The 13,164-nt window shown below is 39.4% G+C and overlaps 1 protein-coding gene across 2 annotated transcripts; it reads left to right on the top strand.

Moving 5' to 3' along the window:
- Nucleotides 1–434: 434 nt before the first annotated feature.
- ABCG8 (ATP binding cassette subfamily G member 8) lies at nucleotides 435–12,201 on the top strand. Of its 2 annotated transcripts, none has more exons than XM_072332910.1 (13): nucleotides 435–488; nucleotides 1,473–1,589; nucleotides 2,295–2,445; nucleotides 4,071–4,309; nucleotides 4,728–4,860; nucleotides 6,253–6,522; nucleotides 8,118–8,283; nucleotides 8,365–8,457; nucleotides 9,303–9,499; nucleotides 9,654–9,730; nucleotides 11,125–11,392; nucleotides 11,848–11,975; nucleotides 12,064–12,201. In XM_072332910.1, the coding sequence occupies exons 1-13, from the start codon at nucleotides 435–437 to the stop codon at nucleotides 12,199–12,201; spliced, it is 2,031 nt and encodes a 676-aa protein (XP_072189011.1). The 2 variants fall into 2 exon arrangements, with proteins under 2 accessions (XP_072189011.1, XP_072189012.1); XM_072332911.1 differs by having other exon boundaries at nucleotides 435–506; nucleotides 1,491–1,589.
- Nucleotides 12,202–13,164: the final 963 nt, after the last annotated feature.

The following is a 13,164-nucleotide window of genomic DNA, read 5'->3' as shown; positions in this document are numbered from 1 at the left end:
CCTCCGGCACCAAAGCCCCACGGGGCACTCACTGCCCTCACGCCACCAGCCAGATGCTTGCCACTGCCACCATGCCTTGGCCGGGGTGGGGGCAGCTCCCTGCTCCTCCTAGAATGGAGCAACTCACTGTCCCCGGCACCTGCCACCCTGTGAAGTGCCTAGAAGAAAACGGAGCGTCTCTCTGCACTTTCTCTTCTAGAGAGCAACTGATAGCAGCTTCAGCTAATCGCCTATCTGATGTACCTTTAGCCCCCGCTGTCAGCGTGGGAGGAGGGGAGTATTTCCCTGTCCACAGGGTCACACCTGCTGCAGAGACTCCAGGGCACTGCTCTGAAGGCACTTGGAAAGCTCAGAAGCAAGGAGAGAAGGCTCCCCACACCTCTCCAGGAGCCCATCACTGAAGCAGCAGGGGTGCGAGGCCCTGTGCGGCCAACATGAAGAAAGCTCCTGAGAACATCTCTCTGGAAGGTGCCAGTTGGAGCCGGGATGTGTGCACGAGCTCATCGGTGAGTGAGAGCTGTCAGAGGGCTGGCTGAGGGCTGCTGGGCAGCAATGCCCAGTGCCCAGGCTTCCTCCAGAAACTGAAGAGAGCTGGCAAGGTCTTAGTGCTGCTTTTCAGACAATTTCCAGTGCATACCTAGACAGGGAACAGGGGAATGAAGTTCTAGCAGCCCTCAGCTGAAGCTGAATGTTACATGACTTGGGTGAAATGAGAACGCAGGCTATGAATCACTGGAAGAGCTTTAACCCCTGTTATGCCAAAGGATGCTGACTTCAGATAACGTGCCCTTTCCCTGTTATTTTACAAGACATTTGTTCAGCAGAGATGGTGGGTATTTGGATATTTTGGTTAGTTAAATTAATACCCTGTCTGATTACAATTCACTTTTTCTTACTGAGCATACCTTGTATACAGCTACCATTTGCTCTTTGTAAGCATAGACACTAGCAGATTGTCTTCTGTACGTGCACAGTGGTGAATTAACTGCTTCAGGTTACTATGGTACAGTATGGATGAATTAAATAACAAGCATGCTTCTAGAGTAACTTTTAGCTGCCATAAAATTCCAATTTCAATACATACCATTTTGATCCAGTAGACATTACTGCTTCAACAGTCATCCATTTCTTCTACAATAATAAAAACAGAACAGAATACAGATTAGATTCATCTCCTTATGGTGGCATAGCATTTAGCTCCATTTTGGACTCATTTCAACAGAAAGCTAACAAATGAGCATAGCACAGCATATTTGGCCCTTTGACATATCCTTAGAACAAACTGCATTTCATGCTGGCTAACAGGTAACATTTCAACCCTTCACGCTTTTGTACTATGGAAACTTAACAATACTGGTATATCCCATTGCACATATTTCTATTTCTATTTCTCCTTTTCTATTCCTTTCTTCTCTGTAATCAAATTTTAACAGCTCTTTTGGTATTGCAATTAACTGTTGTAACTAAGTTAGTACTTTCTCCACATCAAGGCCCAGGACAGTATTTTTTGTTCTGAAGAAGATAACAGTCTGTATTTCACATACAGCGGAAAATCAAATGTTCTTGAGGTCAAGGAGCTCAACTACCAGGTAAACACTCCTCTACCTTATGTAATTCCCTTGAGTAGGGAACATATCCAGCAGTTCTTGTTTCATTTTGTAAGCCATTTTAGAAGTAGAATGAAGTTCAAATTCATACAAACGTTGCACAGTGAAATACACAGAAGTTTTGTAAGAAGGATAGTGCTCTTGGCTGTAGTATTGACAATGAACTACACACTCCATTGTAAAAGTATCTAGTAAAGCTAGAGGATGACACAGGAGGTCAGCGTCTAGGCTGTTTTCTCTGCCTTAAGCTAAATTACTCTTTTGGGGACTGAAATAGAGGGACTTGCCATCCAGCAGGAGCCTTTGCTGGCAAAAAACGTGCATGTAGGAGATGTAGCAGGATGACATGGATAACAAACATAAGGAGGATTTCAGGAAGTTAGTGAAATTTGTCACCTCTCTCTGTGCCACAGGGCATCTGAAGTAGGCTTCATAATTTCCAGTTTTGAGTAATTTTAAATTGCATTAAAAAATTAATAACGTACAACAGCAACACATCACAGATAGTTTTGGTAATTAACAGAAATAAGAAGCAAGGGATTAAAGACATACACGTCTAGAAGAGAATTTTTGTCTGTAATTATGAATATCAACAATATTTTTTTAACTTATTCTCCGCTTTGTAACAAATTTGAAAGTATTTATCATGAAGTAGTTTATTGTTTGAATTGTTTTTTTCTTTGTTAGGTTAACCTGGCATCCCAGATTCCCTGGTACGAGAAACTCAAGCAGATGCAACTGCTCTGGAAATCAGGTCCTGATTCTCACGTGTCAATAATCCAGAACCTGAATTTAAAAGTTCACAGTGGCCAGATGCTAGCTGTTATAGGAAGCACTGGTAAGAGCAACCATGTTTCATGATTTGATCAACCCTTGGATAAAACGTACACAATTGAAAGCAATACTCCTCAGTCCTTTGAATGGCAAAATCTAGCTGAGGAACAACTAGAGGAAATGTATCACTTAAACACATCACTAAAAGGTTAAATGTGAGAAAACAAAGAATCATAGTGGAGAAATATGTATTCTGAATTTGTTTTCAAAACCAATTTTTACTATGACTTGTACATTTGCTCTTTGTTCCTTGGGGTGCAGTGAGGTGCTGTTGTAACTAACTGTGGTTTGCAGTCTCACCTCTGTTGCATGTGATGCAGCTTCATGGCTCTTACAGAAAAAATGCAAGCTGCAGACCTCACCCAGTAATATAGCAGATTTGAAGCCAGACCCTGCAAAGAAACTGGTAGAGCATAGCCACAAATAGCAATTCCCTTCACATGCAAACAGTTCTTAAAGGATAAATTATCACCTTCGGATCAATTGATGAAAACCTTGAGAAGATAATTCCTCTTCTGTTTGCCTCACAGTGTCTTAAAAACAGGTCTCTGGTTGTTCTTCCCCACTGTAATCTAGAGTATCTGTAATGAAAATGAAGTTGTACCTTAGAGATCTCCCATAATAAATGAAAAAGCTTATGATGAAATAACATATTGAGATATAGATATACCACCGTTGTTAAGATAACATGCACTGAACATAAACCCTTTTTAGCAGACTAGTCAAACTATTTTTAAATGCTGTTTATCATCTATTTTTTCAAATGCCTTAGTAAAATGGGTTAAATGGCTGATGAGTTTCACAATGTCAATGACAATCAATATGTCACTCTTAAATTGAGCAATACATTACAGATGGATGGATTTCCTTTTTAAAAATGTACATATTAGAAAACAGGTGTGGCATTAATCTTTTAAGAGGAAACCTGGTAATAAATGACATCTAATCATTATGAGAGAGCTCTGTGTTTACCTGAAGTATCATACAGCATAAGGAAAAAAGTCATTTGCTATTTAATTCCAAATAATGTTTTGATTACATTGTTTTCATTTCCTTATCTCTGAACATAAGCCAGCTTTTCTTAATTATTTAAATGACTTTTTGTCTTATTCAAATCATAGTAATTTCTATTTGATCATGATTAAGATTTTTATTGTCAGCATAATCATTCAATGCCTTAGTCTTTCAGCTGTTTCAGCTGCCATTTCTGACTCCACAGCTCCATCCAATAAGCAAGATCATGCTGGGTGTTTAGGTGACAGCCCAGGTGTCACCTAAAAGTGACCAGGATTCCACCATTCATCTACCTCTCCAAAGTAAAAGAAAGGTGACTGGAGGACAAGGAGAAATCTTCCTTTTTGCATTCACAGAGCTGTCCTCAAAGCCCATCCACCTAATTCTCCTGAGACAGGACAAAGGTTGAAGTCATCTCCTCCATTCTGGAGGGGAAAGATCTTCTGAGCATGAGCTTGCATTCATGTGTTGGTATTCTCTTTCAAGAAAAGCTTTAGAAAAGCACAAGAGAGGGTTCACAAAAAAGAAGTTAGGGAACGAAAGCTTCTGTGTATAATTCACTTTTCAAACTAATGTTCAGGAAATGTACTTATTTTCCAATTTTGGTTGTTCTAGCTGGCGGAAAGACATCCTTGCTTGATGTGATAACCTGCCGGGATCATGGAGGTAAAATCAAGTCTGGTCAAATCATGATCAACAACAAACCCAGCACTCCTCAGCTTGTCAAGAAATGCATTGCACACGTGAGGCAGGATGACCGACTGCTCCCCCACCTGACTGTCAGAGAAACACTATTGTTCATCGCCAAGCTGCGCCTTCCGGCGTGTTTTTCAGACTCACAAAGGCAAAAAAGGGTAATTAAGCTGCTGAGAAAAAACAAAGTTGTCAAAAACACGTCTGACAGAAGTTATCCAAGAGATTCAGCGTGTTTGGAGTCAGAACAGCTAATCTGGCTTTTTATTTTTTTAATTTAAATTATGAGTTATAAACCTTTTTCTTATTTTCAAGATAGAAACCAGCAATTGTTCCAAAGTGCATAAAAAATGACGATCTAGAGAAAGCAGCAGAGAGACTGAAAGAAGAGATATATTGCTTATCGCTGAGCAATTCTTAATGATATCTCTAAAATCAAGACTTGTTTTCAAGTGGCTCTTGATCAGACAGCACCATATTATCCAGATGAATTTTAGCTACGTCAACTATATTTTCAGCTTTTTATTTTTTTTTTGTACACAAATGCGCAAGTAAACTGTTTTGTTTTTATTCCCCTAGGTGGAAGATGTAATAGCAGAGCTACGGTTGCGGCAGTGTGCGAACACGAGGGTAGGGAATGAGTACCTACGCGGCATTTCAGGAGGCGAGAGGCGGAGGGTGAGCATCGCTGTGCAACTGCTCTGGAACCCAGGTGAGCAAAATCCCAGACAATTTCCTTGTGCTCACCAGAAACCATTGAGGGGAATAGGGCAGTTAGAGAACACAAGAGGATTCAGGGAGAAGCCATACGTAAGTTTGGTCCTGGAGGGATGTTCAGCAGCCCTCTCTTGCTTCTGCTGGCTTTGTGAATGCAGCAGTAGTGACAGAGCCAGGCAGAGTCCCCTCTGGAAGCCATCACACATCATCAACCAAACTACTGAAAGTTGCCGGAAGTCACCCACACAGCAGTGCTCCAATTTGTGCAAATCTGCACAAAGTTTGTCTTTTCCTGACTGTATGCCACAATTTACTTTGGAGGCCCGGTTATCTCTTATAAACCTTGGATTGCTTTTCTTTCTTTCAACCTGTCCTATTCACAAGCGCAATGTTAACAGTGAAGGTCATTCTCTTGGCAGTACAGGAAGTCACTGCACTCTTGTGCAACTCTCTGACGTGGCTGGCTTATGCCACTAGAAAATGCCCATCCTCTTCGGTAGAAGCAAAAGATAAAGCCAAATCTGCAATTGAATTTGCAGGAGTGAATTCCCCACCTGCTCTTATATATAACAACAGCACTAATAATCTTGGCTGAGCCTCTTGTTGCGTGATGTTTCCTTTCACCCCTTCTAGCTCCACTTGGAAATGGATCTGAAAGGGTCTAGCTTACATAGACTTATACTTCTGCTATTACTGTAAGAGGTGATGCTCAGGAATAGATGTGCTGGTACTAAAGTAAAAAAAAAAAAAATAATAAAAAATTAGTTCAAAGAAATTTAAGTAAAGACCTCGTCTATGTGCACACATTGCCCTGTGCATACTGAGGCCATTAAGTTCCTTGACAATATTAACACTGCAAAGCAATAAAATCCTTGCAAGTTTTTAGCAATCAATTGCAAAACAACAGCAACAACAAAACATTTATGCACATGCATATCTTTTCATACGTGGATGTCAACAGGTATGAAATAGATCACAGACTGTGAGGAGAAGCTATATAAAGTAATAAAGTGAGAAATTACACAAATAACATACTAATGTAAGATCTGAATTTTTCAGCAGTTAGAATATAGAACTATTACTAATACGTTTTCACATACATGGTTTTCATACAGAGAAGAATGTAAATTTAATAAAGAACCTAAATCTTCATCCCCATGGAAATAGAAACTATTATTCTTATTTCCAGTAGGAGCAGGACAACTCTTAGTTGCTATATTCAGTAGAATAGAGGAAAAAATATAGTCGTGATTGAGTATTATATGATTCTACTACAAAATACACTTTAGAATTGTTTAAAAACAAGATATCTGTGAGATTTCATGTGCTAATAGATTTTCACTTAGAACATGTTTTCCAAACCATCTAAACTCACTGTTTTTGGCAGGAATACTAATACTCGATGAACCCACATCTGGACTGGATAGTTTTACAGCACATAACCTTGTGATAACATTATCCAGACTGGCCAGAGGAAACAGATTAGTTCTTCTTTCACTTCACCAGCCCCGGTCAGATATTTTCCAACTGTTTGATTTAGTTCTTCTGATGACCTCCGGAGTCACCGTCTATTCTGGAACAGCTAGAGACATGGTCCAGTATTTCACAGAACTAGGCTACCCCTGTCCAAGGTACAGCAATCCTGCAGATTTCTATGGTTAGTATCAAGTACTGTCATAAAAAAAGGTTTTTGGAAGTCATTTGCTTTTGTGGGCGTATCCGCAAACATTGACTTTTATTGACTTGCTTTAGCCATGCCTTATCACTGACTCAAATCAATACTGTAGTAAGGTCAGTTTTTTATGTAATCCTTATTTGACAGTACAGGAAACGGAACAAAAAATAAGTAGAAAAAATCAATTTTAAATAATCCTCCTCCTGAACTATGCTAGATGTAGCGACTCTTTCACAAGCTTAGCACGCTTATTCCCATGCTTCAGCTTGTTGAGACTTCTGCCTTCTCTGAGAAAGACTTGGATGAGCTGATCAATTTCCTTCTGTAGTTGGTTCTCAGAGTCTGATTCAAGAAATATGTGGGAAGCTAGTTTCCCAGGGGGAGGAATAATACGCACCCAGGACAGTAAACGGAAAAGAGCTGATCAACAAAACATATTGGAAGGGAGGAAAAAACAAACATATAACAGCATTTTTTGATTCCTCTCCTCAAAGAAATTTAACTACGTGGTCCTAAATCCATCGTGCTTCTGATTTTTTTTCTGCATCATTCAAAGAGAATCTCACCTTGTTGATCTACTGGCAGTAGTATTTACCACAGAGGCTGCTTTGGCTGCTTTCGTTATTGCCCTCGGGTCTTTGCATTCAAGTTAGCAAGGACAACGACCGCAATGCATTAGAGTAACCTCTTTGACTGTGCCTATGTGGCAGCCAGTGTCAGTTCTTATCAGCTATGCAGAGATAAGACAGAAATTAATCTTAATATCAAGTCCTGAAACAAAGACCTTTGTCACCAATGTGGTTCAGAGAAGTCCTGCACAACCTTAAGGAAGTCCTTCAGCCGCTCCCATATTAGAACAGAGTCCATGGGAGACAAACCCTCATACCGATTTGGAGGAGGGGGGAAGGATGAGAAAAGAAGGTGGAAGATTGTTGAGTGTAATGCATGGAGCCATAACTGATAGGAAGGGTGAAGAATATGGGCAGATAGAAGGTAGAAATAGAACACAATGGCAGAGGATGCAATAGCAAGGATGAGTACCTGAAAGAAACACAGAAATGCAGAAACATGCAGAAATACAGAAGTGTGGTGGATAAAAGAAATGGGGGACCATGTCAGGAGGGAAGAGTTAAATAAGGTAGATTGCAACTCATTTTCCTAATGGCCTTCTGCTAATGCATGGCTCAGAGAAGATTGGCTCAATGATAGGAGTTAACAAATGTGCAGATTCTCCCAGAAAGCATCTGTAAAATATTAGGCATTGTCACTCTGCATTGAAGGTCAGCACTGGAAAGTACTACTGTTAGTTTAGATTTTGAAAAATAATTTGTTTGTTCAATAATCATATTTTTTAAAAAGCTAAATGAATCACTGCTGCTGCTGCTATGTTTTCCTTGGTTAATATTCTCAGGCTTTCTCAGTATCCACCTGAAGTAACTAAGAAAGTTTTAACCACTGTAGCTTAATACATGCACACAGGCCATACAGTCTGTTCATGATGAAATTTCAGATTCTAATCACATCATATAGTTATCACATCTGTAGCATACAGAACCATGTCAAATAATATCTTGCAGTTGACCTGACCAGCATTGATAAACACACTACGGAGAAGGAGATGGAAAGCCTAAAAAGAGCAAATACTCTTGCCAGCTTGTTCCAAGAAAAAATCAAAGATTTTGATGATTTCTTATGGAAAGCAAGTGAAGGTGACAGTGCTGTGACCACTACCAGCAAACAAAGGTAAAGAAAACAGATCCATATGACAGATGTGGAATAACTGCTACAACCTGAGCTAGTTTCATTTTCTTTTCTTTTGGGCAGCTCTCCTTTAACACCAGAAGAGGTAATCAACATGCCTTACCATTCAAGCGATCAGTTACCAGGAGTCTTGAAACAGTTCACTGTATTATTAAGGTAACCTTATCCCCAGCATAAACAATTACGTATTGTGTTCATTTGTATTTTAAAGCAGTAAAAAGTATGAAATGTGAAGCGAGAGACTGCTGAAAGTGCTTGTCCAGCACTAGCAAGTTATGGAGCAGTGGTGTTGCTATACCAAACCACCCCAATCCTCTGAGTAGGGCAGCAGTCCTATATGCATTCCCTTTTTCTGCCCCAGGACTCCTTCCAAACAAAAATAATCTCCAGATCAAATTGCTGCAGCATCAGGAGTCTCCAGGCTCAGGAACATGCATCCCAGTTTTGGGTACCTCCATTCTGATCTCCGTGTCAAATCAAGGTGACTCAACCCTTAGCAACCCTGGGCAACCCTGTGGTAGGCTCAGACATTGCCATCCTCATGCCTCTGCCTCAGATTTGAAGCCAAGGAGGCTTCAGTGATTAGAGCCATCATGGATGGATGTTGATAGTTGAGATTCATAATTCTGTACTCAAAAAAAATAGAGCCAACTTGTTTAATACACACAGAAAATCACTGCTAGTATCAGCTGGTGTTACAGACCCTTAAAAAAGACATTTCTATTACTGAAACAATTGCTTCTGCATCTCCAAAACCAGATCTTCCTGCTTCACTGCCTTCCTTCAGGTTTTCAGCGTTTCAGACTTGCAAAGCTACACTACAGGTGCTTAACAGCTTTAATTAAGTCAAATAATGTTTGGAAGCAGATAGACAAATTCCTGACCTACTCAGAGTCAGCAAGTTCAACAAACTGATGTTAGCAGAGCATTTGGAACAATATATCTGAAAGTAACTGGCATTATTTAGTACAATACCTTATGATTAATGTTTCTTTTCCTAGTCGTCAAGTCTCCAATGACTTCAGAGATCTTTCAACATTACTAGTCCATGGATTTGAGGCCCTTGTCATGTCATTATTAATTGGATTTTTGTACTATGGCCATGAGGACAGACTCTCCATTCGTGACACAACAGCACTGCTGTACATGATAGGTGCACTAATCCCATTCACAGTGATTTTGGATGTTATTGCCAAATGTAAGTGTGAATGTTATTATAAATGTTATAAATCAAACTAAAAAAAATGTTATAAATGAAACTAAAAAAACCCACAATTCTTAAATCAATGAAAAATTACATTTACTAAGTGCAACTCTAGGGTGAAACAAGCCTGTTTCTTTCTACCCTGTAGGTCATTCAGAAAGAGCAATGCTTTATCATGACTTGGAAAATGGAATGTATTCTGTTACTCCGTACTTCTTTGCTAAGGTAAGTGGTTGCATCACCAGGAAAAGCACACAGATGGGTTAGAAAAGAAACACCAGTGACACAACACACAGCCTTGTACAAATAATCATGCTCACATTAGACTGCCAGCTAAGGCTATCATTTTTGCTTGCTTGGTGTTAATAGATTAAGCCTCACACTACTTTAGATCTGTTGCCATGTCTCATGGCTGAGGTCTCTGAGATTTTAAGGCCATAATTTGGGAATTCTGGACATCAAATTCGCTTGTTTGTCAGTTTCATATAGCCTAATATTTCATTAACTGAAGCATCTTTGAAAGCGTGATAACATTTTGATCTGTAGAACAGATTATTCATATTAAACTATACCAAAAGTAAAACAGAAATGGTGAAATGCTGTTAGATTTCCACTAGTTGTTTGGGCCTGAACTGATCAGAGTGAAACAAATGTATTAAACGCATAAAGAGCTAGATTTCCTGGAAATAAATTAAAACTTAAGAAAAATTACATTCTCTTTTGAATAAGGGTTTAGAAGAATCCCTTCTTTGTGATGTTGCCACTGTGAGATGAGTTCTGCCTGCCATGGCATCTGTAATTTAGGTTTCCATTTCTGCACAAGATTTTAAATGCTTATTAGTGGTTGCCAGAGAAAAATATTCTTTGCATTGTGTCACAAAAATTGCACATTATTCATCGAGGAGTAGTTGTAATTTCTTACAACCTTGGTATTAGAGGATGGTAGCAACTCTCTTTGGAAAAAATATTCAATTGCTACATGTATATAGATTTAAATGCACATGCATCTATATATATATATAGTCCAAGGATATATATATGTAGAGCTGTGTATATCTAGACATGTTTACTGTGCATATATGTTTTACATGTAAAGATACACATCTTTACATCTAATATATCTTCAGATATTTGAGAAAGTTCAAAACATACGCATATATACTTTTTTCTTTGACAGCAAGTAAAGTAGATGCTAGCTAGACTGCCTGCAGGACATAGATGGGAAGTCACCAATAGCCTATTTCAAATTTGATATAATGCTGTCTTTAACCAAGTTTGGACAAAACACAGTGAGTCAGTAGCAGTACTCCTGTGCTCAGGCACAGTAGTTTTTAGGGAAAGTCTCCTCAATTCTTAGGAACAGCAAAAGCCATAACAAAACAAGATATCTAATCCATAACAAGAGGCCTAGCGATTCAACAATTAGTTACAGCAATTGCCACAATGATGGAAAAAATAGCATTTGCATTCCAAGGGGGCATTTCCTGAAGTTTCCCTAAACAATTCCTAAATACATTAAGGCACATTTCAAAATTCTGTGGTTGTTGTGTAACTATTTTTCTCTCTCTCCTTTGGTTTTGTTTGTTGTTGTTTTTTTTCCCCTTTCCCTTCCTGAACAGATTTTGGGGGAGCTCCCCGAGCACTGCGCTTTTGTTATAATTTATGGGGTTCCCATCTACTGGCTGACAAATCTATTTCCTGAAGCAGTGCATTTTCTGCTGAACTTCTTCTCGGTGTGGCTGGCTGTATATTCTGCCCGTGTAATGGCACTCTGGGTAGCAGCACTGCTGCCAACGTTACAGCTCTCCGCTTTCTTTGGCAATGTCCTTTTCACTTCATTCTACCTGAGTGGTGGCTTTGTGATAAGCCTGGAACAACTCTGGACAGGTAAGACAAATCTCCCAATGTCCCTCCAGACTGTAACATTGGTGGTTTGCATCAGCGATTGGTTGCAGTGTGGTTGAATCTCACGCAGGAAAACACCGCTTTATTCCCAGCTTTACAGTGAGAGTGGAGTTCATTTTACATTAATTTCTCCATCTGGAACTGAGATAATGATAAGTTTGGTCCAAAAAAGCATTAGTGAAAATCTGGAGTGTTACCTGGTCTCTAGGTGAATTATATTCAGTAAATGAAGATTGAACACTCCAGTGAAGCTTAGCAGACAGCAGGAATTTGATGGATATGTATATTAGTTTTCTCCTAATTTACATCTCCACTAAATAATATATTTTGTCCAATAACAAACTCCTCTGGTGGTCAAGAAGTTAGAGAAACCTGTTATGCTTGGCACCAAGACAGCAGTTCTGCTTATTTATACACATTTTTCCTTTTTGTTCCAGTTCCATATTGGGTTTCTAAGGTATCTTTTCTCAGATGGAATTTCCAAGGCATGATGCAAATTCAATTCACTGATTCCATATACGATATGACTGTTGGGAATGTTACAATTAAAATTCCAGGAAAACTTGTAAGTGACTCTCTAGTAAAAATCTCAGTAATTCATTAGAAAAAAAACCTGTTGTCAGCTCCTAATTTTCTATTCTCTGTGGTTACAGGTAACCAAGTCTCTGGGCCTGGATTCAGAGCCTCTCTACATAAGCTACATCATCATTGGTGGCAATATTTTCTGTTTCCTGCTTTTCTACTACCTATCGTTAAGGTTCATCAAGCAGAAATCAAACCAAGACTGGTAACAGCAAAGCACGCAGCTGGGCCAGCAGGTTACAACATCCCTTGCAAGAGAACACGGGAAGCCCCTAAGCTTATTTGTGATGAGCATTGTGGAGGCGCTGGGAGAGCAGGCAGCAGCTGAGCTGCGCTGCATGAAGCGAGTCCAGTTCGCCACATGATGGCAGCAGAAGACCAGGAGTTGGAAGCCAGGTTGTTCTCTAATCAGACAAACTGCAATAAGATTGAGAGTTTTTTGTTTTGTTTTAATTTATTTGTTGGACATTCATAGATTTATAGGGGACGCCTATATACATTAACTACTCCTTGAAATATCCTATGCGATTGTCTACCTATTTAAGAGGACCTAACACTGTAATAATAGCTGGTGTTCCAGGCCACACAGCATTTGAATGTATGGTGATCCTATAGAGGGGCAATCAGCGCAGATGAAAGACTACTTTCTGCAGCTTGTATAACACTCTGCACTAATACAAACAATGAAGCAACGTGAAGATTTCACTGAAGCCTCAGGAGAACATGCAAGAATGAAAAACTCAAGTATTAATTATCCTGTATTGTTTTTAATTGCTTGTACGCTGTAAGACTCTGCCCTTATGTTCCAGTTAGATGCTCTTGGTGCTCAAAATAAGTATTTTTCTCACTGTATATATGATTTCTTGTAACATAATTTTATCTTACCTCCTTGGGACTGTTTTTACACTGTAAATACACATGGATTTATTATTATTAATCACATCTTTCTCCACGGCAGTGCAAAACAGCAGTGTGCCAGTTTGGGTTCCTAAGATTCTCAGGCAGGAAGCAGCAAAACTGCTGACTGGTAATTAAAGATCTAATGGTGCAACCTATGAAATACTGCACTCGTGCAGCTTATTAAGTTCAGCCATAAGGCAAACAATACTCAAAAAATTCCTAACAATAAACAAATGGCTGTAATTCACACAAAGTCATGGTAAGTGCAGGTG

The sequence above is a fragment of the Excalfactoria chinensis genome, chromosome 3, assembly GCF_039878825.1.
Source record: "Excalfactoria chinensis isolate bCotChi1 chromosome 3, bCotChi1.hap2, whole genome shotgun sequence".
NCBI classification, from domain to species: domain Eukaryota; kingdom Metazoa; phylum Chordata; class Aves; order Galliformes; family Phasianidae; genus Excalfactoria; species Excalfactoria chinensis.
Note: the sequence above shows the minus strand (reverse complement) of the source record. Positions and strands in the feature narration are given on the sequence as shown.

What these genes read in the sequence shown, in the direction of transcription:
- ABCG8 (XM_072332910.1), top strand. Translation starts at nt 435, where the DNA reads ATGAAGAAAGCTCCTGAGAACATCTCTCTGGAAGGTGCCAGTTGGAGC. An exon ending in AGCTGTTATAGGAAGCACTG is followed by an intron (nt 2,446 to 4,070) that starts GTAAGAGCAACC and finishes TGGTTGTTCTAG; the next exon opens with CTGGCGGAAAGACATCCTTG. An exon ending in CCTGGAACAACTCTGGACAG is followed by an intron (nt 11,393 to 11,847) that starts GTAAGACAAATC and finishes TTTTTGTTCCAG; the next exon opens with TTCCATATTGGGTTTCTAAG.